General features: G+C 43.8%; 3 protein-coding genes across 13 annotated transcripts; 2 read left to right on the top strand and 1 right to left on the bottom strand.

Annotated features, from left to right (window-relative positions):
* Positions 1 to 1,700: 1,700 nt before the first annotated feature.
* rab3c (RAB3C, member RAS oncogene family) lies at positions 1,701 to 10,666 on the bottom strand. 2 transcript variants are annotated; one of them, XM_047048427.1, is made up of 5 exons: positions 10,526 to 10,666; positions 8,766 to 8,987; positions 4,905 to 5,023; positions 2,709 to 2,833; positions 1,701 to 1,908 (listed from the first exon to the last, which is right to left on the bottom strand). In XM_047048427.1, exons 1-5 carry the CDS (start codon positions 10,541 to 10,543, stop codon positions 1,718 to 1,720), a joined length of 675 nt encoding a protein of 224 aa, XP_046904383.1. In that variant the 5' UTR covers positions 10,544 to 10,666; the 3' UTR covers positions 1,701 to 1,717. The 2 variants fall into 2 exon arrangements, with proteins under 2 accessions (XP_046904383.1, XP_046904384.1); XM_047048428.1 differs by lacking the exon at positions 10,526 to 10,666 and adding an exon at positions 9,890 to 10,011.
* A 346-nt stretch (positions 10,667 to 11,012) lies between these two features.
* Positions 11,013 to 16,652, top strand: si:dkey-190g11.3 (uncharacterized protein LOC567059 homolog). 10 transcript variants are annotated; one of them, XM_047048528.1, is made up of 6 exons: positions 11,013 to 11,098; positions 11,811 to 11,984; positions 12,126 to 12,230; positions 12,379 to 12,489; positions 13,486 to 13,536; positions 16,362 to 16,645. In XM_047048528.1, the coding sequence occupies exons 2-6, from the start codon at positions 11,811 to 11,813 to the stop codon at positions 16,539 to 16,541; spliced, it is 621 nt and encodes a 206-aa protein (XP_046904484.1). In that variant the 5' UTR covers positions 11,013 to 11,098; the 3' UTR covers positions 16,542 to 16,645. The 10 variants fall into 10 exon arrangements, with proteins under 10 accessions (XP_046904484.1, XP_046904480.1, XP_046904487.1 ...); XM_047048524.1 differs by having other exon boundaries at positions 12,349 to 12,489; XM_047048533.1 differs by lacking the exons at positions 11,013 to 11,098; positions 16,362 to 16,645 and adding exons at positions 11,132 to 11,281; positions 15,929 to 16,154 and having other exon boundaries at positions 12,349 to 12,489.
* A 1,106-nt stretch (positions 16,653 to 17,758) lies between these two features.
* Positions 17,759 to 22,812, top strand: plk2b (polo-like kinase 2b (Drosophila)). Its single transcript, XM_047048522.1, has 14 exons — positions 17,759 to 17,991; positions 18,131 to 18,238; positions 18,347 to 18,463; positions 18,618 to 18,747; positions 18,891 to 19,074; positions 19,243 to 19,441; positions 19,615 to 19,762; positions 19,919 to 20,013; positions 20,216 to 20,348; positions 20,474 to 20,554; positions 20,757 to 20,916; positions 21,113 to 21,242; positions 21,451 to 21,561; positions 21,829 to 22,812. Exons 1-14 carry the CDS (start codon positions 17,809 to 17,811, stop codon positions 22,018 to 22,020), a joined length of 1,971 nt encoding a protein of 656 aa, XP_046904478.1. The 5' UTR covers positions 17,759 to 17,808; the 3' UTR covers positions 22,021 to 22,812.
* Positions 22,813 to 23,100: the final 288 nt, after the last annotated feature.

Raw genomic sequence — 23,100 nt, 5'->3', positions numbered from 1 at the left:
CATCCACACAGAAGTCTCTTTAATGGGTGTAGTGCCACAACTTACAGCTCAACTAACAGTCACACCCGCTTCTGCAAAGGGAGCTACTACTCTAATGGAGAGGAGGATTATGTACACAGGAATTTATTTAATAAATATTGCACTTGTTGGCCCATTTGCAGCTCACAGATAAAACTGTGAGGATGCTCCTAAATTTATAACATAAATCGTTTCTTTCACATCCCTAAAATATAAAGATAGAGAAGTGGTGTTTCATGCAACGTTTTTTAAAACATTTTCCGTCCTTTCTTTTTCCTATGCAAAAACACAAAAAAGACAGTTTAGGACAATCTATTCTGTTTTGGCACGACTACAGGTTTGATGACCTTCTGCAACAACTAAGACCTACAGTAAGTGACACTGAAATCTATAACGTGAAAGCTACCTAATACAGAGATATACTCATCACTGTTGGAGGTGTAGGCTGCTGTAGACATGCTCAATGTTGGTGAGATTCTGAAAATGTTCAATGAAGTGGAGTTTAAGGTATATCTCCAACGTCCAGATGTTAGTAATGAATACATGTAAATGTAATGTACAGGTACTGAACATGTTGATGTCGACTGAATCTCTCAAACTGAACAATTTGAGAATTCCTAGAGTAAGACAGCCTTGCAAACATCTATTGACTGTATCATGTTCTACGTTTTATTTATCTTCATGCTTTTTCTGTCCTAAAGAGCAACATGATCACTAGGAAAGGCACACACACACATACATACACACAAATCCCCCTTTCCCACAACACAAAAACACGTAAACACAACCTAAGCAGATTGATGTAATGTGAAACGGAACAGAACCAGAACATAGGAGCAGAGGCCATGATGGAATGCTAAAGGCCACTTGATTTGATCCAAGATAGATGATTTCAAAGAAACACAAACGCATACACACACTCACACATACACATGCACAGAAACAGTCCATAAATACAGCAGATATATGCATACACTTACCTGTGTACACACTTCTTATACAGTGCACTGCAACAAGCAGCTGCAGAAGATACATCGTAAAATGTATCAAAACAACCCCTATGCAGACCAAATAAATAGATGCCTTAAGAAATCCATGCACAGACCACAGAGAATAAAGCACTCTATTTATATCTCTATGGCACTGACTAGAGTCTAACCCCTGAAAATCTACTGATGTTCTACTTTGTAGATTCACTCTGTAATAGTTCTAAGCCTCTAAAAGCTGTGTTGAGGTGCATCGAACAGTTAGAACAGGAACCAGGCTACCAAGTTTACAAGCACATCGGAGAAGTTAAGTAGAGGGATATAGGTATAGCATATTCTTAGCGTAATATCAGATATCTTGTTACGTTAAGACATTTTTATGACAAACAGGATGCAAGTCTGTTTGTACATTGATTGACATAGATTAGAGATGATTAAGTAGTAAGAAAAAAACTACGGACTCTGGAAACTACAGTGCGTGGGCTTTTGTTCTGGCACAGCATCAACACACATAGTTACAAACCATCCTCCACGTTTTACCATTGGGGATCGACTCGTTATTTGACATTGGGATGTTCGGGATGAGCTGAGTGACTCAAGCAGGCATGTGTTGGTGTTGGTCTGGAACAAAAGCTGGCCCTGTACGCTGTGACAACCCCCACCCCCACCTCCCCACCCCACTCCCCCGTCCTGCTCTGAACACTAACGGCCCACTAACAGTTGCAGGCTGGCTGCTGGAGGGGCGGGGCGCTGTCTGTCAGTTTGGCACCAGGCGTTCCCGTGGTAACGGCAGGATCCGTATCCAGGCTCTCGGACATCCGGTCGCAGATGATGTCGACGAGGCGCTCGAAGGTCTGCTTCACATTGATGTTGTCCTTGGCACTCGTCTCGAAGAACTCAAATCCTGGAGGCCAGAGAGAGGAGTGGGGGTAGGGAGGGAGACAGAAAGAGAGAGAGAGAGAGAGAGAGAGAGAGAGAGAGAGAGAGAGAGAGAGAGAGAGAGAGAGAGAGAGAGAGAGAGAGAGAGAGAGAGAGAGAGAGAGACAGAGAGAAAGAGAGAGACAGAGAGAGAGATAAAGAGAGAGAGAGATAAAGAGAGAGAGAGAGAGAGAGAGAGATAAAGAGAGAGAGAGAGAGAGATAAAGAGAGAGAGAGATAAAGAGAGAGAGAGATAAAGAGAGAGAGAGATAAAGAGAGAGAGAGATAAAGAGAGAGAGAGATAAAGAGAGAGAGAGAGAAAGACAAAGGAAACCAGAGAGTGACCTAAGGCACCTGAGATGATGCTGGTGATAAGTCAGAGCTTTGTCCAAACTGAGTAGTCAGTGTCACAGTTGAGTGCATCTTTAGTGCCTTAGGAGCAAGAAGGTAGACTATCACAGTGGTAGCCTGAAAGTACTCTCTCTCAATCTATATCTCCCTCTCTTTTTCACCTCACTCTCTCTCCTCTCTTTCTCTCTCCCTCTCAAACTCTATTTCTTTCTCAATCTCTCTCTTTCTCAAACAATTCTCTCCTCTAGCACAGGGAACATCAGGATGTGGCACAACAGGAAACATGCACTTGGTCATCAACTGTGAATTTGCCGTGACAACAGCATTAGAAATTCAGTTTGCTGTGTCTGTGTGTTCCAGTAAACAAGTTAGATTTGGTCCACGTTTTCGGTCTCAGACCAGATGAGGACATGCTGGTGGACGCAGCAGTCTTACCCAGCTGTTCAGCAAGCAGTCTGCCACTGTCCACTGACACCACCCTCTCCTCCTCCATGTCACACTTGTTTCCTGCCAGGACCACTTGGGCGTTGTCCCACGAATAGGTCTTGATCTGGGTCGACCTACACGCGCACACAAGCAAACACATGAACACACTCACAAACAAAATGTGACATGCATCAACGATTGATTCACCTAAAGGAAATGCACATGGGGGAAAACAGTGTATAGTTGACGGCAAAGTATTTTCTTACAGTGTTAGACAAACAAATTAACTCAGATTTGTGACACATCGGGGGTTCTGTCATCACTAATGAACTTTTCGTAAAAAATAAAATAATCTAAAACAACTTTGACGAACCGGCTCCCCTATGGAGAAAGATAGAGATAGATAAAGATAGAAAGTAGGCCAGTCGAAGACACCAGCTCAACACAGGAGAAAGAGGGGGAAGGGGGGGGGTTGAGAATAGAGAGGGAGTGATGTCAGCAGTCTTCCTTCCATATCTGTCTGGTCACAGTTCAAATCTGGGTCACCTCAGCACAGATCATGAGGATGATATTATTAACGCTGACACCTCAGTTCAACACAGCTCGACTGGGTTGATGTTTGAATCACCTCGAACGGGAACCACACAAGCAATCTAGCTCTATTTATAGGCGGTAATCTCAGCACTGTTTAAGATGTGAGGAGTGAGGAGAGGAAAGGAAAGGAGAGAAAGGAGAGGAGAGGAGAAGAGAGAAGAGAAGACAAAATAGGAGAGAAGAGAGGAGAGAACAGATAGGATGTGCCTCGAACGTCACGCACAGGAAACAAGCACGTTGGGAACTCATGCACGCACGAGCAGGGGAGGGAGCTGTTGCCATGGAAACGCAGCCCCTTTTCTCTGCAACCGTGTTCCAGCGAGCGAGGCAGAACAGGGCCAGGGGAGAGAAGGCTGTGAGCTGTTGACAAGAGGTGCTGCTCCTGCTTCTGTCTGACCTGTCTCTGATAATCCAGCCTTCGGTTTCTAGTAGCACCTGTTCTCTGTCTCTCTCTCTCTCTCTATCTCTTGTTTTCTGCCTGCTAATGGCACTGAGACTGAAAGGGAAGAGCAACTGAAGACTGAGTGACTGAAAGCAAACAGTTTCCCTCAATGCCAAGATGAACTGTGAGTTAAACACATCTGGATGTAGGTCAGAAGTTGACTGACCTGCCATAGTCAATCTTCTGTCCTCTTGATCATTCACACCGCTACATACAAGAGTTGGATTGTTTAGTAACATTATGGGATGACCATCTACAAACATCCCATCTGTACTAAAGGGATTTCTTTACGAACGCCTTATTTTTGACTGACCAAACACGAACTAACGCAGTGATCTTGTGAAAAGAAATACATTACATAAACAATTTCATTTTAGCATGCCTGGTTCAAGCCAGATCAAGTTAGTGGTTTTAAAACCCGACATGAGAGTGTTTCTGTGGTGACCAAAGCTCCACTCTGTGCTCATATAATTATTTTCGGCTGGGAGAGAGAGATAGCGTCACAACAGTAAGAAGAAAGAAACCAGCCAGAAAGAAGGAGATTATTAAATCCTAGGCAAAGCACCTGAACACACACTTTCACAACAGATAATCCACTAGCTAGTTTCACAGCAAGTCAATTCAATTTAACTGGTAAGCTTTTTTTCTGGTACTAAACTACATTCAACGTCATATGTCAAGCATGTGTGAATTTGAGTTTCTTCTTCATTTCACCTCACTTGCTTGTTGAATGCATTCATAATAATATGCATATTCTCAAAACTGTCAGTGCCAGAGTTCATCCCAGAAACCCGGTTTGTGGGTCCTAATGGACAGATACTTATTTTAAGTGTGGATACATCATCTTAAATCACTGGAATAAGAGATTTGTGTCTTTGGCTTTGGATGAATTTAGCCATTGTGGTGCGATGGACAGGGTCGTGACTGATTGTGTTCCCCTCGGACCCCAACACACACACATACTCACACATGCACACACACCACTACACACACACACACACGGATGGTCCAGTCTCTGTCAAATGCTGTAAATCAATACTGTTAGATAAGGAGACACAGAGAGAGGAAGGTCAGCTATGCAGGTATATTTCTTCGGGGAGGAGAGGGGAGGGGGAAATCATACACACAGCACAACTCGGTAGAAGCCTGTGAAAGTGGGTAGTACTCACCAGTCCTGCACAGCCCCGAAGGACTCCTCGTTAGTGATGTCGTACATGAGGATGAAGCCCATTGCCCCACGGTAGTAGGCCGTAGTGATAGTCCTGTAACGCTCCTGGCCGGCTGTGTCCTATGCACACACATACAAACACACACGGCAGTGTTACTGAGCATCTCCGGAGTGTGTACAAACAAAACAGGCACACACACAAACACAGACACACACACATACTCTATTTCTCGAAGGCTCTCCAGTCTAGACACACACATGCACATATAGTTGATGTATTATATACAGTTATACTATATACAACTAAGCGCACGTCTGCGTAGGAAAGAAGAGGCTAGTATGAATGTTTCCATTCTCTAATTATCAGTAACTTTCCTCCACAGTCAGTCTTTTGCACATAATACCTGTGTTTACTCTGGGCCATTTAGTATTTACAGCACTTCTTCCATAGAAACGAAGCAGACTATCTATTCATCCTGCTGGTCTGAGCTTCACTGCTCCACAGTAAATGAATCATTCAACATGAGCAATGAGTCCAAATGCGTTCTCGTTATCTCTCTCTTCCCTTCCTCTCTCTTCCTCTCAAATTCTCTCTTTCACTTCCTCTCGCTCCCTCTCAATCTCTCTCTCTCATCCTGGGTGAAGAACCTATCACAGTCATGGCATGGTGTCCATGACAGTCAAAGCCTCCTGTTGGAATAAGGATGACTCACTTCAAAGGGTGAATAACTATACAGATGTTACTGGCATACAGGGAGAGTGTCGCAACATTGTCATCTCTACATGCATAGCAACCAATGAAAGGGGTTCAATATCCAATTCACTTTGTTTTACATATTTTTTTACAGTTCTATGGTGGGATATATCTATGTAATTTTCTTAATAATGTTGTGTTTTAATGTTAGTTTATAGTCTGCTTAAACACTGTTAGTTGTATTTTGAAGCACCGCTATATGTGTGACTGTGGCTGACTTGGACAGGATGATGCATTACTGTTGCTGTACAGTAGGCTGGCTCTGCTCTCAGTCTGAATATGGTTCTAATTGTGTCTGTGTGGTAGCCAGAGGGTATCTCTGACTTTCACAGAGCTCACAGGCCCGAACACATACACACACACACACACACACTCACACAAATATACACACAAATACACACTATTGCTCAGGTGTTTAGGTGTGTGTTTGCAATATACACTGACCCATCAGTAATTCCCCTCGGTGTAATACATGGTAAAATAACTTCATCTCAAAATAACAAACGTCACAGACAAGATGTTTTACGTATTGTAACAACTGGTCTCCTACTTTGGCGGACAGTGCTTTGACGTCTAAATTCTGAGGGCACGTATCCACACATTTCATTAAGCATCGATTCCGGGCCAAGTGCTTGACAATGACCTTTTGCATCTCTGGGCTATTTCAGTGAGCAGCAATGCTTGTTCTCAGCTAAAAAGAAACAGCAAGACACAAAAAACCTGCTGAGCTGAGTGAATAGGAGCTCCATTAGAAACCTGCCTGAATCTCTGCCATCACCCAGACTCTGCAGTCAGCCCACCATTACCGTAAACATCCGTCAAAGAAACAGATCGTCTTTGGTATACCCTACTAGAGAGACGATAGGAATTAATATTGTTGTATCATGAAAAATTAGTCTTTTGCAGTAGCTATATTCGATTGGGTGAAGCAAATAGCAGCATCTCTCATATCAACAAGGGCAGGAGCCGTTATCTAAAACGGTCACCTCCAGTATGACTCAGTGTTCTAAGAGCCTTGATAAGAGAAGGGAGAGTCGTCAAAATGATGTACTGAAAATCCTGGTTACGGTTCAATTCTGCCTTTACTTAAACGGATAAAAACAAATTAAACTTCTGGACTCTTCTCATTAAACTGTTTACATCCCCCTTTGTGGTCTCTGCATCCTTCCCCACTGCTCTTGCCTGAGCTGCGTATTAGCTGATTAGAAAAGAACAACTGCCTGGGTGCAGGTAATTGCTAACAGAAACATGGAGAGACAGTGGTGGCTTCAAATGTTTTGTGCAGACAGAGAGAGAGACAGCAAGGAAGGTACTCTCCATTGTCTCAGAGTAGCAGCGAAAACAAACTTCTTTGAATCCATACCAAGTTTACGGCGTAAAGTTGCTTCGCTTGAGTGGAGAGCCTCACACAGGATTGAGCATGCCATTCTAGAACATTCAGGAGGAGCGAGTTAGACACTCGCCAGTGTCCTTCTGTGTGGCCTGCTAACGGTTGCTAACGCTCTCTAACGTGAGGGGGCCTCCATCTGTCTATGTGTCTCAGATTCCGGCTCTGTCATTAGGAGCACTTGGTACTCAGCCTCTGAGAACTTCAGCATCTCAGTCACATTAAAGACATTAGTGAAACCAAATCCCGGACACCGTAATGCCTACATAGACTTGTATTGATGTCAGCACCAGGACTATTTTGAGGCAATAAAATGTGTTTGTAAGCTAGGTCCTGAACGTGCGTATGGATGTATTTTCATTGGCCTTCTGGGACGGTTCTACTGACCAAGCCTGTCAGAGTCACTGATAGTTATTGATCAACAGAGGGGGAATGGTGGAGGGGGTGGTCGGGAGGAGAAGACCTAGCCATGGATTGATGGCCTAATGTGTTTTACAGACAGGGGTCACCTGGTCACAGCAGAGAGGGGGGGGGGGGGGGGAGGGACTGGTTATTTCTAAATGCGTTCAACATTTTCTTTCTCTCCGTCTCAAACTCACATTCTCTCTGTTTCTCTCTAACACACACACACACAAGCACACACTGTGGAATCACGAGAGGATGTGTGGTAGAGGGGCGTCATGTTCCTCTCCGGGAGTGGCTACCACGCCACAAGATGGCTGCTGGGAAAACTACATCTCCCAGAATGCACTACTCAGACAGGTGCAAATGCTTCAGCCCTCTGATTAAAGTGGGAGCTCAGGTGTGGGAGAGGAAAAAGGAGTGGACCCACACACCAAGTAGGCGGGATCGTACATGGTACGAACTTAGTTTGGCGTCTGAGTAACTTTGATTTTGCAACTACAGTTGGTAGTATTCAAGTTAGGAGCAACTTTATGAAGCCTATGTTTTGCCTTAGAACTATTCATGTTTTCTTCCTGAAAGACTTTTTGTTAGTGAATAAACCGGATTCTTCTTTTGAAAGCACTTTTGCTTGCTCTGTCCTGTTGTGAGCACTGCCATACACCTCTCATGATACCACAACACACAGACATTAGGGCATGATGGCAGTGTGATACTGTGCTAGACCTTCATGAGTCCTTGGAAAACACTCACAATTTCTTCCATACAATTCTTCCGGACAGACACTAATTACATTCAAATGGGGAATTAACTGGAGTGCATGGATAGCATGACTGAAGGTAGACAATGTCACTTAGCTGTATTGACTACTCTGATCAGTTACAGACAGATAAATCTGTAGGCATATGCAATCGAGCTCTGAGGTTTGTTTAGTTTGACCAAAACAGATTTACATGTGAAGAAGGTTAGCTAGATTCTACTGTGGATCTGTGTTTGAGGTTGGCTTCTATCTGCTGTTCTAGGCCTGACTACTGAGGGTCAGGCCTAAGCACAGGCTGCTATGAGCAGGAAGCGAGTCTGAAGCTACCTCAAAAATAGACAGTGACGAGAGATCCAGAGTATTGAGTTTCTCCATGCTTTTGTGGTTAAAAACATTGACTTGTGGTTCAACTGAGAAGGACTGCAGGATGAGTTTGACTGCACTGCCATTGCGTTTAATGCAAAGATGGAGGCATGTTTTGCACGTTGCATGTCTTGGTTTTTGCTTTCAACAAGAGACCGGGTTCGAATCTCCACCTGAGCCACCCTCCCAGACGTACCCATATCTGCAGCTTGATTCTCTTGTCGTTCTTGTAGACGGTCTTGACCTTGAAGTCGATGCCCACGGTGCTGACAAAGGCGGAGGTGAAGGCGTCATCCGCGTAGCGGAACAGGAAGCTGGTCTTGCCCACACTGCTGTTGCCAATGATCAGCAGTTTGAACATGTAGTCAAAGTTCTGGTCCGCACCCTCCTTCCCCTTCACATCCTGAGTGGCAGCCATCTGCAAAAGCAGGTTTGAAGTGGACATCACTTCAGTTACTGTGTCTCATTAGCCAGATGGTTTTACTGTTCTGTGATTTACCACACACACACATATACACACAACACACACAAACAACACAAAACACTCTCACACATTCTTGTGTGTGTAAAAAGCACAAAGCTTGCACCAGATTTGTGTCTGACAGAAGGCAAACCAGCATAGCATTCACAGCCTGGGGGACTAGAGAGTCAGCGGGCTTGTACCTGTCTGCTACAATAAACATTCAAATCTCTTCAGGCATGGTCTAACCTAGCCTGCTTTGTAAATCACATCATATTGGCTCATCTAAACCATCACTTCTCTGATTAACTAATGACTAATGTACACTGAAACAGCAGAATTGTACTCCTGTTAAATCAATTGACCATCCATCTCCGTAGCGTCAATACTACACAGAGGCTAGGGTCTGTGGAGGACAGCGGCTATGAAGAGTGACATCTGTGCTCCAACCCAAGGTGAATGTATTCACGGTATATGTCCTATATCAAACAGATGCATCCAGTACAGCACTGCCTTTAACTGAAAAAACTGCTCCATGTTGTATCTATTTAATAATAGCAGCTCGACCTACAACATTTAGGACGCTGGTCAAACACTGGTCTTACACGCCCAGACAGACAAGGACACCGATCTCTGACGCCTAATACAATGACTTCGTTTAACGATAACATAAATAACTCCCTTCCAAAAAAAAACTACAATTCTACAATATGGCTCAAGTGCATTGTCTCGCTACAACGTTGCAGGAAAAAATTGCAAAGTGTGCATGGGTCACCGAAGTATTTTGAATGAAATTGTATAACAGTCTAAATACAATGGTATAACGCAAGTAGAGGTAGAAAAAAATGCATTTGTCATACCTGATCCGAATGCGTCTATGCTCTCGTTTCTTCTAATTTCCAGAAATAATCTACAGTTCAAAGACTCCTATTGCGCTCGACAACCAAATGAATTTCAGCACCTTGGAGCTGTCCACTGTGTACGAGCTGGCACGCGCGCTAGCGGGACCAAGCGCGAGCTGGGGGGCTTTCGTAGGAAGCAGAGCAAGCACATTTTGTCGACGTCAAAGTTCACAAGATGGGGTTTGTAGTTTTTAGAGAAAGGTTCAGGAACCCGGATATAGAAAATCATTGTAATTTAAATACATTATACATCATGAAATATATCTCGCATTACAACAACTGTAGCCTACATACAACTGGTTACTATTGACAAGCGCGCAAAAAAATATTGTTAAAGATGCCAAAAGACATACTCCTTTAGGCTGGGAAAGTGAATGCTTGAGATTATATTGCATTAATTCATTCAACTATGAAATATTACAGTATTATAGTATTTCGGTGCTTCATAACTGTGACAGCCTATAATTACATTAAAAGTTGCCTGGATATAAAACTGTATGCTCAAACTATAATACTATTTTCAAAAGCTATTATATTATTATTTTCAAAAGTCTTCAAATATCTCCTTCCCCATGCACCTAATGATGATCTTACCTTCCCATATAAATCCATTTTGATCACTCACGAAGAAAGAAAAAAATCCAGTCAACTGTAGTGATGAAAATACATCTAACCGTAAAACCCAGAGCTAATTAATAGAAATGAGAAAACCTGAGGCTTTCTCGAAATGAATTATTTGCAGATGCTGTAATGGTGGCTATGAGCGTCACTGTCGGTCACTAACATCCGCCTAGAAATCAAACGCCAGTTTGGAAAACACATACCAGACACACTCGACTAATTAAACAGAATACGACATAAACACATATAAAGGACCAACAACACTACCGCGGATGGATTATTGGAAATAAATACGTTGAAAATAACTCTTTAAATGGATCTGTATGAGATTAGGCTGTCTTTGTCTGAGTTTACATAGCCTATGATAATGAAATTCTTGGAATCAATAAAATATTTCTGTTTTGTCTCCCACGTTATACGTCTGCTCAGTGACAGATTGATTAGTTGCCATTGATTGTGCCCCTTTGCCACGATGGTGTCTATCGTGTTTGGCCTACTGGCTTCCCATCTAGTCTACTTACATAACAAATCAGACTCACAAAGCAAGTAAGGTCGCGTAACTCCAGTTCTGTGATTATATTGGCACACATTTGGCAGGCATTGACTCAATATTGGGCGGGACAAGATTATTTAAGTTTTTATTTGTGTAGTGATCAGAGTGTTGATTCAGTTGGTGTAACGTGACGGCTGCAAGACATTTGTACAAAGAGGACGCATCAAGTATACTAGGCTAAGTATAGCGTAGAAATTCACGCACTGAACAAATTGTTTCTCCGTGTGATTTTGAAAGTATAAATAGCCTATTAAATGGCTAACTACATGTGCAATACTAAATGGTATTATCGAGCGATTAGAAAATAAGTTATCTTTCTAATCCAAGTAACATGTTGATGTAAACTTGCTGAATCAACATGCATATATAGCCTAGAAACAAGATAATGTTGCCATTTATCAGTGACTGAGTTAGCTACAATATGATTGCATGTCATATTATAGTGTGTTGAGATATATATCATGTTGTAATCATGCCAATGACACAGACGTATATAGCCACAGCTGTGGCTTGTAAACAAACTTTTCGAGAAAAGTGCCCTCCCCCAACGGTTCCATGGCGCCATCTGCTGTGTGCTCCGACTCCTTAACAGTCAACAGACAAACTATATTTACAGTGACTTGCTATTACTTTGAATTAAACTGTGACCCTCTGTGACTTTAATCTGATGATAATAGTTGTGTTTCACTTCATATTACACTTTAGATGGAAGACTCCATTGAGGTCATTCTTCAGGAAGACACATTCTCCAGGAGCCCCACTGGGAGTCAGGACAGCCCCACTTTGACAGCCCTCACTGGGGCACTGCTCACAGGTGGCTACTGGGTGTGGAGACTGTTCATGCTGCCTGGCGCTCGCAAAATCCCAATTGGCCTCAAGGTACAGCTCAGTAGAAGAAGCGGGCTGCAGACAACACCTAGGAGAGGACAGACATGGAATAGTATTTTGCTTGAGCTCATACTGTAAAGTCTACCTGTGGCCTGGGGTTAGCATTGACTTGATGTTCTCACTGGTGTCCAGGTGCCTTACCTGCCCTCCAGCACAGCTCAGATTCTGAGCGTCATGAAGCTTTTGGAGGGAAGAACAGGTCGGCTGGCTGATCTGGGGTCAGGAGATGGGAGACTGGTGATTTTGTTTTAATTGAATCTGATCATCTCAGAGTGCTTGTTATCAAACCACCAAACAAAACAATGTAGCCTTTTTATGACTTAAACGGATATGTTTGTGAGTTTTCTTATTTTAGGTGTTCGCTACCTCTTCGGTTGGTTTTCAGTGTACTGGGTATGAGATCAACTCCATGCTGCTAGCCTTTTCCAGATGCAAGGCCTACTGGACAGGGGTGCCAGCCAGCCAAGCCAACTTTGTCAACAAAGACTTCTGGAAGGTGAGGAAGCACTGTCTTATAAGCTTTGGTGTTTTATTTGAGAAATTAACATTGTGATGTGAATATTGTATTGTGAAAATTAACATTGTTTAGCATCTAATGTCACAAACAAATGTTAATGTTTTTTAAGTAACAAAGGGGCATTATTTGTTTAGTAGACTTAACATTGATATAACCTAAATAAGCTTTGCACAGAAACTTTGGATGTTGTTGCATCAGCACTATTTGTGAAGCAATCCTATAAAATGTTATGGATGTAACCTGCTGAATCTTCGGTCCCAATTGATCTGATGCATATGTAGGCGGTGTAAATCGGTTTCTCACTCCTCAAGTATGTATACAGGCCAGGCCACCCGCGCCAGTGGATTGCTAGCGTTTTGTTGGCATAAATGGTAGTGGTTGCGCTTAAGTTGTCAGAGGTGGCGGGTTCGATCTCGAGTGCGGGCAAACGTCGGCCGCACTCGACGGGGGCATGGCCACGTCTGTTAGGCCTACACATAGGAAAGTCTCTCAAAACCCTTTTCCATAAAAAGTAAAGTGGATTATTAAATAAGTTTGATTATAGGACAATCCAGTTATCCTTACTATTTAGCTGCAGTAGCCTACTCTTATTACCATAAAGAGTAAGTCAACTTGCCGGATTGGAAGCGAAGAGCGCTGGGGAATGCAGATGACGAGCCAATCACAGGGGGACACCTGAAGGATGAGGATAGTAAAGGGGGGAAGAAACAGATGGGTCGACAGCACAACACACCCATATACGGACACAAACATAAACCTGTTGCCTTAACACTCTGGTTCACATGTCACATGTCTCCTTAATGCATCATTATTGTGCGTTTGGAATTATTTATTTTATTTCACCTTTATTTAGCCAGGTAGGCTAGTTGAGAACAAGTTCTCATTTACAACTGCGACCTGGCCAGTTGTAACAGTCAACAGAATTAATTAAGACACAGTAATTAAATGAATTACTGTGTCTCTCTGCTTTCACAGGCTGATCTATCAATCTACAAGAATGTGACTGTGTTTCTTGCACCTGGAGTGGTATGCATTCTGCACACAAGACCTTTCTGTTTTATATTTAGAGTTTATTTTACTAATTTGATTGTTTTGACAACATATTAACCTGGAGTTGCAAAATTCTTGGAATATTCAGAGGGGTTAATTATCCATAGGAATTTTCAGGAATTTTCTAGGGGTTTTGATAATATAAGAATTAACCATAATCAATGGGAAATTCTAGGGTTATGTGCACATAGTATTTGCCATAAACTATGACTTGTTTAATTGAATAGGCATTTTACATTTTGTGCTTATTAAAATAGATGGATGAACATTTAGATGAACACATTCTGGTATGACTGGAACATCATCCTATACAGTATATTCAATATAGTTACCAATATGTTTAACCTGGTAATATAATCAAACTTTACCTGGGCTTAACTGTCATTCTGTAGTATGAAAGAACTGTCTTGGCATGTGATGTGTGTGTGTGCAAAATTAATATATTCCAGGTGTCCTCTTTATAACCCAACGGTTATAAAGAAAATGCCTTTGAGAAAATGAAAACTCTAACGCTCGGTTTTGAAAATCCTCTCCTTGTGACGTCACAAGGAGGAAGGTTACCTCCCCTTTCTCTGCTTTGCCCGCGCAGAGAATTTGGCCCACCAATGAGAAAATGAGCTAAGACCGTGCTAGCACGACATTGGTTTTTCCTCGAGACATCATGGCTTGCAAACGACCAAAGCATGGCAGTTAGCCTCGCCTCTTTCTTACGCATAGCATTTGAAGCTACAGACACAGAAACAGCTAGTTTTGAGGAAAGCTCATTGTGGGACTGCTCGTAGTGGCTGTAATTCTGCACCAAGGCTGAATTTCGGGAAAAATACTTCATATACAGTATTAGGGGACCACTAAGGCCAATGTAAAAGCATTCAACAGTATGTCATGGGATCTTTAAATGAAACTAAGCATAGTACGGAAAATAGGGAAATTCTGTTTCGTTATTTAGAAGCAAATTTGCTTTTACAAATGAAATTCTCCCGCTTTCAAAGGGGCTGGCTAGCTAACAGAACGGCATTATAAAGTGGATATACTTTCAGCAGGGCTGGACTGGGCCCTGGCATTTTTACATTTACATTTATGCATTTAGCAGACGCTTTTATCCAAAGCGACTTCCAAGAGAGTTTTCCAAGATTTTTGGCCCAGGCAGCCCACACCCACCGTGATTGGTCAGAAACATTCCCTGCAGACAGTCCTTAAAATATGCGCGCATTCTATGATATGAGCTGCCTAGTGTTCTGCGTTCATGTGATAGTTTTGGATCCTCCAAGAAGGGTCTCAAGACTCATCTGTTGATCTTACACTTAAATAATTTATGAATTCTCAGAGTTATGATTTGTATATTCATTGTATTTGTTTATTTATTTTTATTATTGATATTTGATATTGTATCAGGGTTATTCATGTCTTGTCTGGGATGATATTTTTTAAATGTTTGCAGGATAGCAGGATCATGACGGGCAAAGTAGTCTATAGCCTGTTCTTCCCTGGGTGTCTCATCGACTTTTATCTCAACAACCTGGCATGACTAGACAGACAGAGAGAGAAGGGTGATTGGCTGGGAAATACCACAACCAATTACTTGCAAGATATATACCTACAATTTACAATTTAAACAAAACCATAATAGTAATAAGCAAACAGTTGTTTACTTCATGGAGTTTTTTCATGGTATATTATGTTAGTAATACTAACTTCTCATATTCAATACCATACAGATACCTTTTGATACAATTTTACCCATGCTCTGTGGCCGCAGTGGTTAAAATAGGGTAACCTGTTAATACTGTGTGCTCCAATTTAACTATACATCATTTATTTTATTTATTATATAACTGCTAGCCTTTAACAAATCAGTTGTGACTTGAGGCACACAACACACACACAGCCTCCCTTCCTGAGTCCCTGTTAATGTTCCCACTCCTTACCACGTCGACAACTACTCTCCCATCTTTTCCTCACTCGCTCCCATGGCCCTGGCATGGTCACTCTCCTCTTCCTCAGCTCCCTGACCCTGTCAGTGTGTTGTTTCTGCTTCTCTGAGCCAGCCACCTCTCCTCCTTCCTCTGCAGATAATGCTGACGTTGAAGCAGTTACAGCCCCAAACATGTCCGAAATTTTGGCACATTTTGAGGCATTCGCCTGTAGATGTTTTTTTTTTTCTCCCGTAATTTTTCTGCACCTCCCTCGCGCTTTGGTGGTCATAACATAAGCAATTTATTATGTAGGAAACAGCAAATGAAGGCAACATAATTATTTGTATGAATGTAGGCTACCACAGCATTGGAAATTTGACTAGAATAGATGTGGAAGTTGAACAAGTACTTCAGAGATGACTGAGAATTTCAATTGTGCTCTACCTGACATACAGGTACCAACACCACTGAGAAGAACTGTCATCACCAGCTGCATCACGGGCACTGTGCGCTACTGATTTGCAAATCTAACAGTCCCCATGAATTGCAATTATACAACATTTCTACTAGAGGGAGCTGTTCTCACTAAAACATGCAGCAAGCATTCAAATGACTTTGTATGTGTATTTTCCAACAAATTTCAATGTCACTGTCAAAATATACATTTGATTTAACCTCTCACATACCTTGCTCTTTGAGTTACTATGCAATAAAAAAACAACTTTTAAAGCAACCTTATAAAATTACCTTGTAAAACATATACAACCAACCAAAACCTGCAGTTAAAATGCCTCATATTATTTGCCAAAATTGTTTACGCTTAGAAAGGTTAGCTAGAGCGCATGCAGATGGTCAGTGATTTAAACTGTGCCTTTGATCCATCCTTAGATCGAGATGTTGGGTGAGAAGTTGCTAAGAGAACTCGCTGATGATGCACATGTCGTTGCATGTCGGTTCCCCTTCTCCCAGTGGCACAGCCATGCATCCTCAGGCAGCGGCTTGGACCAGGCCTGGGCCTATGACATCAATACTGTACGCTTAAAACTGAACCAAAGAGGTCAAGTTTGAACGTCTTTGAATGGCATTCTCCTGCACTCCTCTCCTGATTAGAAGCATCATCGACGTTCTTTTGCAGATGGATAATGGGTGCATTTTATGAATAAAATGGTATATATGTTCGTTGAGTAATTATTCTCTTCCCTAATGGTACATCATTTAATCAAATATGTCAGTGGTCTGTGATGGTAACATGTCGATTGCCTCAAGTTAATCTCCACTCTTTTTTTCATAGTTTGAGCATAGTCACAGCACTTCATGTGCTATTAACGTGCCACTTGTGTGGCTTACATGTGGTCTGCCTGGTGCACTTGCATTGAACGAGAACGATCAGGGAGTCAGGTCAGCACTGGGGGGGGGGGGGGGGGGGGGGGGGGGGGGGGGGGGGGGACAGTAGCCCCCTGCTGGACACCACGCTGGGACTGGTTCAGAAGGGTCAGACTTGACTGAGTAGACCCTCTGTGGCAGCCTGCAAAGTTCTCCTTGTAGCACACTCCTTGGCCACCAGCTTGCTCCTGACTCTGCACACTGGACAGAAGACACGCGTGGCACGTGCACAGCACAACCACACACACACTTATACTCATAAACATGAATCACATGCCAGCAGCTGCACAGTAATAGGACACTCAGCCTCGCTATAAGATGTAACCATGTGTGAATAGGGTACAGTCATAGAAATTGCTGCTTGGTGTAAACCAACTCCTCATCCAAACAGTACAATATGTCATAGACATGGACAACATCTACATACAGACAGACTTATGTTCTATAATCGCCACACGACGGCGCTAGAGTTTCAGAGTACCGTGAAACATTCACTCAGGGAGCGTTGACTGGAGCTGCTGCTATTAGGCTCCACTTGATAAGAACAATTTCATTTACCCCTGCTTGGATCTTAGGTATTACTATTTGACCATCCTTAAGTTGTTTTGTTAAGTGTGCATTACTCACCATAAACTACGTGTAAATGTTTGTCTTTAGAGATACTGGTAGTGGATGTGACGATGATGATAATGATGATGATGATAATTAAACGGGGATGAGAAGACTCATGTTGTTATTGTATAAAATCTATCTAATTCTTCCATGGGCTAAATGCAACAGACATTAATATTCCAGTCTTGACTAGAAGTCGAGTCGACCTACCCTACCAGACTTCTACTCCCAGCACAGTGACGTCGAAGAGCCAGACGATGGGGCGGATGCCAGTATATAAAGCCGAGCAGACAATTCTCCACCGCATTCAACATACGAGTCGCGAAGCTATTGCACCACTATGGAAATATTAATGAATATCGCCCCTCAGCCGGCCAACAGCAACAGGGTGTGCGAGCCGACACCTCGATCCAGTGAATTGCACAGAAAAAGAACAGAGGATAATGTATCTGCGGAGATGGCCAGAATTATAACAGATTCTGCCACCGGAAAATGTTACTGCCGTGGGAAAGTTTTGGGAAAGGTACAGCTTTTACATACTTTACAACGCCGCAGCTACAGCGGTCAGCATTCCCTTTGGAATGTTATAATTGGGTGGATTGTATACCTTTTTGAAGCTTCTGACTCATAATTGTATACATTGTACATGTGTTTCTTTTCAGGGAGGTTTTGCGAAATGCTACGAGATGACAGACCTGTCCACAAGCAAAGTTTACGCAGCCAAAATTATTCCCCACACGCGCGTCTCCAAACCTCACCAACGGGAAAAGGTAAGCTTGGTTCCCTCCAGATGTTGGACAATAGTCTGAGTGTGCAGCAGAATATATTGGTTAGTAAATTATACAGTATATTTATTTCATGGTATATCTTTTGACCAGATTGACCGGGAAATCGAACTCCACCGAATGCTTCACCATAAACACATTGTGCATTTTTATCACCATTTCGAAGACAAGGACAACATCTACATACTATTGGAGTACTGCAGTAGAAGAGTGAGTAGACTGTAGCTGAACTGCTACCCATTTGTCTCTGCACCTCCATCCCCCGAACTGTTTGCATACTTCTGCATTTGCGCCCTGCCCCTGATTGTATTAGCAGGTAATCGAGTCTGTGCTTGTTCTGACATGGTATGTTTTCTCCGTGCAGTCCTTAGCTCATATCCTGAAGACACGTAAAGTGCTCACTGAACCGGAGGTGCGCTATTACCTGCGTCAGATCGTCTCAGGACTCAAATACCTGCACGAACAAGAGATCCTGCACAGAGACCTCAAATTGGGTAGGAAGACTGCAGTAACTATACACCATCCACATAACCTGGGTTGTTGGGGTTAAATATTTGTCAAGTGCTGTCAGTGTAAAGCCTTTGGCATTACAATGCTGAGTATTTATACAATACAATCCTTCCTTTCCACCTGATAGGTAACTTCTTTGTGAGTGAATCCATGGAGCTGAAGGTGGGAGACTTTGGCCTAGCTGCCAAACTGGAGCCAGTGGGGAGCAGGAGGAAGACCATCTGTGGGACGCCCAACTACCTGTCCCCTGAAGTGCTCAACAAGGAAGGCCACGGCTGCGAGTCTGACATCTGGGCCCTGGGCTGTGTCATGTAAGTCTAGTGGAACTTCACTGTGTTTATGACTTCACAAGTCTCCTGGGGAGCTTTGATTAAATGTACGTGTGTGACCACCAAACAGTTGCGGTGACAGTTTGTCCAAACAACGGTGGCGTGACGTTTCAGCCAGCAGTAGCTAACGTGTCTTTCCTCGTGTTCCAGGTACACCATGCTACTGGGCAGACCCCCCTTTGAGACCACCAACCTGAAGGAAACTTACAGGTGCATCCGTGAGGCTCGCTACTCCCTGCCCTCTTCACTGTCCCCCCAGGCCAAGCAGCTCATTGGTAACCTGCTGGCCAAGACCCCAGAGGACAGACCCCACCTAGATCACATCCTCCGACACGAGTTCTTCACACAGGTGAGAAAGACGCACACACTACAGGCGACATCTGGACGTGCCCTGTCGGTCTGTCGGCCACTTCCTTTTTGGGATGGATTGTGTCTTTGATGCAGCGTTGCAACATTGACTCTCTCTCTCTCTCTCTCTCTGCCTCTCTCTCTCTCTCTCCCTCTCCCTCTCCCTCTGTGCAGGGTTTTGTGCCAGAGCGTCTCCCAGCAAGCTGTTGCCACTCTGCACCAGAGTTCCACATCTCCAGCCCTGCCAAGAGTTTCTTCAAGAAGGCTGCAGCCGCACTGTTTGGTGGGAAGAGGGACAAGGTCAAATACTACGAGACCTTGAGTGAGTACATTATCTATCACCCAGTGCCCAGTCACCTCATGAATAACTCTAAGCTTGTGCTGAGAGGCCGAGTAATAGTGGGGCAGTTTTGGCACACTCAAATTCCTATTGTTTTGAATGGAAGACAGTGCTGACAGTGTGTGTTGTCTATCACAGATAAGCTAACCAAAGAAGAAGAGGAAATCTATAAGCTGCGAAACGACCTAAAGAAGACTGTCATCAGCCAGCAACAGAACAAACAGCAGGCTGAGGTAAGCTAAACCTGCTGAGTCACCCTCTCTAAACCGTCAGACAAGCCATTCCTGGTTAAGCAAGCTCTGCTACCAACCTCAGAATCAATACTGTATCCACACAGACCACAAGTTGACCCAAGACATGCTGACTCAGTTCAGAGCCACTGCACACGTATAATACCGGTTTAACCCCTTAACCCCTTGTGTCCTCCCACCCCAGGACGCTCTGCCAGCCTTGCCATCGGCCGGGATTCCCGATGCCCCGGTAACAGAGGGTCAGGCCCTGACGGCGCGTGACACCATCCGCTTGATCGTCAGGGGCAGCCTGGGCAGCTGCAGCAGCAGCAGCGAATGTGAGTTGACACGTGGGGAGACATGACACACATGTGGATTCATTAGCAAGGATTTTGATAGGTAGCTAATGACGTCGACGGATTGATACGACCGCAAATCTAATATTGTGCTTTCATTTTCCTAGATCTGGAAGACAATAGCACGGGCTGTGTGGCTGAGTCTGTAGCCAGCGTTTTCAGAGGGTGCCTGGAAAACATGCCTCAAGGTAAGAAAAAACTGCCATCATAAAACCGGTCACAACCAGGGACATCTTTTAAAATGCGTGCACTCGCCATCGATGTAGGAGCTGCATCATTTCAGAGATGAATCTAATACACTGTTACTATATTATGCATGTTTGTGAATTTAGCGGTCTAACCCCCCCACCCTCCCTCCCCTCCTTTCTCCTCCTCCTCCTCCTCCCACAGCAGACAACATTCCCCAAGGTCCAGGCTGCAGTACCCTCCAGTGGGTGACTAAGTGGGTCGACTACTCCAACAAGTACGGCTTCGGCTACCAGCTGTCAGACCACACCGTGGGGGTTCTCTTCAACAACGGCACTCACATGAGCCTCCTCCCCGACAGGAAGTAAGTGTCCTCAGTGTCCCGTTCAGCTAGGTCACAGTCAGACATAGATCCAGCTGCTCTGGAGGATGGTTATATGTCTAGCAGCCCCAGTGTAGACTGTTGTCTGCTGAGCAATGTTTGACCATTGGTCTCGTGTTTGTTCATGTGAGGTTGACTAACTCTTCCTCCCCTCTCATTTTCCTCTCTCCTTTTCCAGAACAATCCATTACTATGCGGAGCTGGGACAGTGTTCTGTCTTTCCCACTACGGAGGTCCCAGAGCACTTTGTTGCTCAGGTGACAGTGCTCAAGTACTTTGCCCATTACATGGAGGAGAATCTGATGGATGTGAGTATTCACCTCCACAACTACATTACTTATCTTCCTCTACCTAACAAATACCAGTCCCCCTTTCATCTTTCTCTTCCTTGGAAATGTCACCCTTCTCTGTCACTCTCTGTTTTTCTCTCTCTCCCCCTTCTCCTTCTTTCTTGGATAATGTGTTTTGAGACTTCACGACTCTAACTCGGGCGTTGGCATCTTGTGTCCCTCTCAGGGCGGAGACCTAGTGAGCATGTCCGACACACACCTACCCAGACTCTACCTTCTGCAGTGGCTCAAGTCTGACCGCGCCCTCATGATGCTCTTCAACGATGGCACCTTTCAGGTAAAAACCCTGTCTCATCTCTAGTCCAAACCTACGCACACCTTCAAACCTCACAAGCCAACGTACATACTGGAGCCGAGAATACAGCTCTTCCGAATCAACTATGCACACAACCTCACAAAATATGCATGCCTTGCAACATACCAAACACCGATATGGCCACAAACCAAAGGGATCTACGGAAAACAACTGTTTGTTTGGACAATCACAGTATACCGTGCTGACAGAAAACTCAACCACCCCTGTGTTCCATCTCGCGCCCTCCAGGTTAACTTCTACCATGACCACACCAAGATCATCCTGTGCACCCAGAGGGATGAGTACATGCTGACGTACATCAATGAGGACCGGGTCTCCACCACCTTCAAACTGAGCGCCATGCTTGCCTCCGGCTGCCCCAGTGACCTGCGCCAGCGTATGGAGTACTCCCTCAACATGCTCACGCAGCGCTGCAGTTGAACAGGAAGCGCCCACGCAGAGCCGAGGAACCACTTACATGGAGGGAGCCTGTTCCCACAGCTTGGCAATTTCAAGGGGGGGGCGACAGTTTATACTGATGGACCTATGCTGAGCAATTGGGACTGCAACTCTGACAATTTACTGGTGAAAATCCTGTCAGAAATGGAGAGGGATGGAGAGATCCTGAAGGAGATGAAACGTGTATAGGGAACATGAAGGCTTGACTTTGAAGGGCTGATGACATGTCAATGAAAAGAGGAGACCGGAAACCGGAAATCAACAAGAGGAAATTCTGGTACGAATGTGAAACCAAAGGGAGGAGCATGTTTGGAAGGGGTGTGGAGGGTAACACTGGGCTGGCCCAGAGAGGAACTGTCTATCTACGTTGTTGTTAAATGTTGTTGTTGTTGTCATTAATGTTGTTGTGTCCAATATGAGTCCATCCACAAAGGCTGGAGCTGTGCTTGGAGCCTGTAAAAACAGCGCTTCTGCCGGGCGGAGAGACGCTGTGTGTGTGTTTGTATGTGTGTGTTTGTATGTGTGTGTTTGTGTGTGTGTGTGTGTGTGTGCATGGCACACTGCATGCCCACTTCAAACTGTGACTCATTTCTGTCTGAAAGGTTTGACATCCGTGTTAGACTGGGGAGGTTGGGAGAGGGGGATTATGGTGAAGTTCATGTACAGACCCACTAAGAAAGAAGCATTACCTTGTTAAGTAATGGGGCATAACTTATTGTGTACAAAATGTATTTATTTATTTAATAATAAAAGTGATTTTTTTCTTTAAAATAATTTCCTCTGTGGTGTGACTGGTTTGTTGTGCAATACATCCGTTTAGCCTTAAGAAACCACATTTTTTTGTTTCTATATTCTCAGATGACGAATTATACATCTCACCGACACTTCCCTTCACTGTAGAAAGCTCACCTCAATGCTTTAATATACTCTGGTGCCAGAGAATGGCAAAGAGGCAAGGTGTAAGTCAATCACAATAGGAATATCAGTCACAGGAAGGTCAGTGACAATATTTATTCGAAAGGAAGACTTTCAATGTATCGCTCAAGAAACATTTTTTCTTCA

Source organism: Hypomesus transpacificus, chromosome 24, assembly GCF_021917145.1.
Source record: "Hypomesus transpacificus isolate Combined female chromosome 24, fHypTra1, whole genome shotgun sequence".
Classification (NCBI taxonomy): domain Eukaryota; kingdom Metazoa; phylum Chordata; class Actinopteri; order Osmeriformes; family Osmeridae; genus Hypomesus; species Hypomesus transpacificus.
The sequence above is the reverse complement of the archived record's forward strand: the minus strand, read 5'-3'. Positions and strand labels throughout refer to the sequence as shown.

Bases quoted from the DNA above. Each gene is read 5' to 3' on its own strand.
- rab3c (XM_047048427.1), bottom strand. The intron at 2,834-4,904 runs GTGAGTACTACC...GTGCGCGTGTAG, and splicing joins TTCGGGGCTGTGCAGGACTG to GTCGACCCAGATCAAGACCT. The intron at 1,909-2,708 runs GTAAGACTGCTG...TCTGGCCTCCAG, and splicing joins ACTGCTTGCTGAACAGCTGG to GATTTGAGTTCTTCGAGACG.
- si:dkey-190g11.3 (XM_047048524.1), top strand. From the start codon at position 11,811: ATGGAAGACTCCATTGAGGTCATTCTTCAGGAAGACACATTCTCCAGG. The intron at 11,985-12,125 runs GTACAGCTCAGT...ACTGGTGTCCAG, and splicing joins AAATCCCAATTGGCCTCAAG to GTGCCTTACCTGCCCTCCAG. The intron at 13,537-16,361 runs GTATGCATTCTG...ATCCATCCTTAG, and splicing joins TGTTTCTTGCACCTGGAGTG to ATCGAGATGTTGGGTGAGAA.
- plk2b (XM_047048522.1), top strand. From the start codon at position 17,809: ATGGAAATATTAATGAATATCGCCCCTCAGCCGGCCAACAGCAACAGG. The intron at 17,992-18,130 runs GTACAGCTTTTA...GTTTCTTTTCAG, and splicing joins GTGGGAAAGTTTTGGGAAAG to GGAGGTTTTGCGAAATGCTA. The intron at 19,763-19,918 runs GTGAGTACATTA...TGTCTATCACAG, and splicing joins CAAATACTACGAGACCTTGA to ATAAGCTAACCAAAGAAGAA.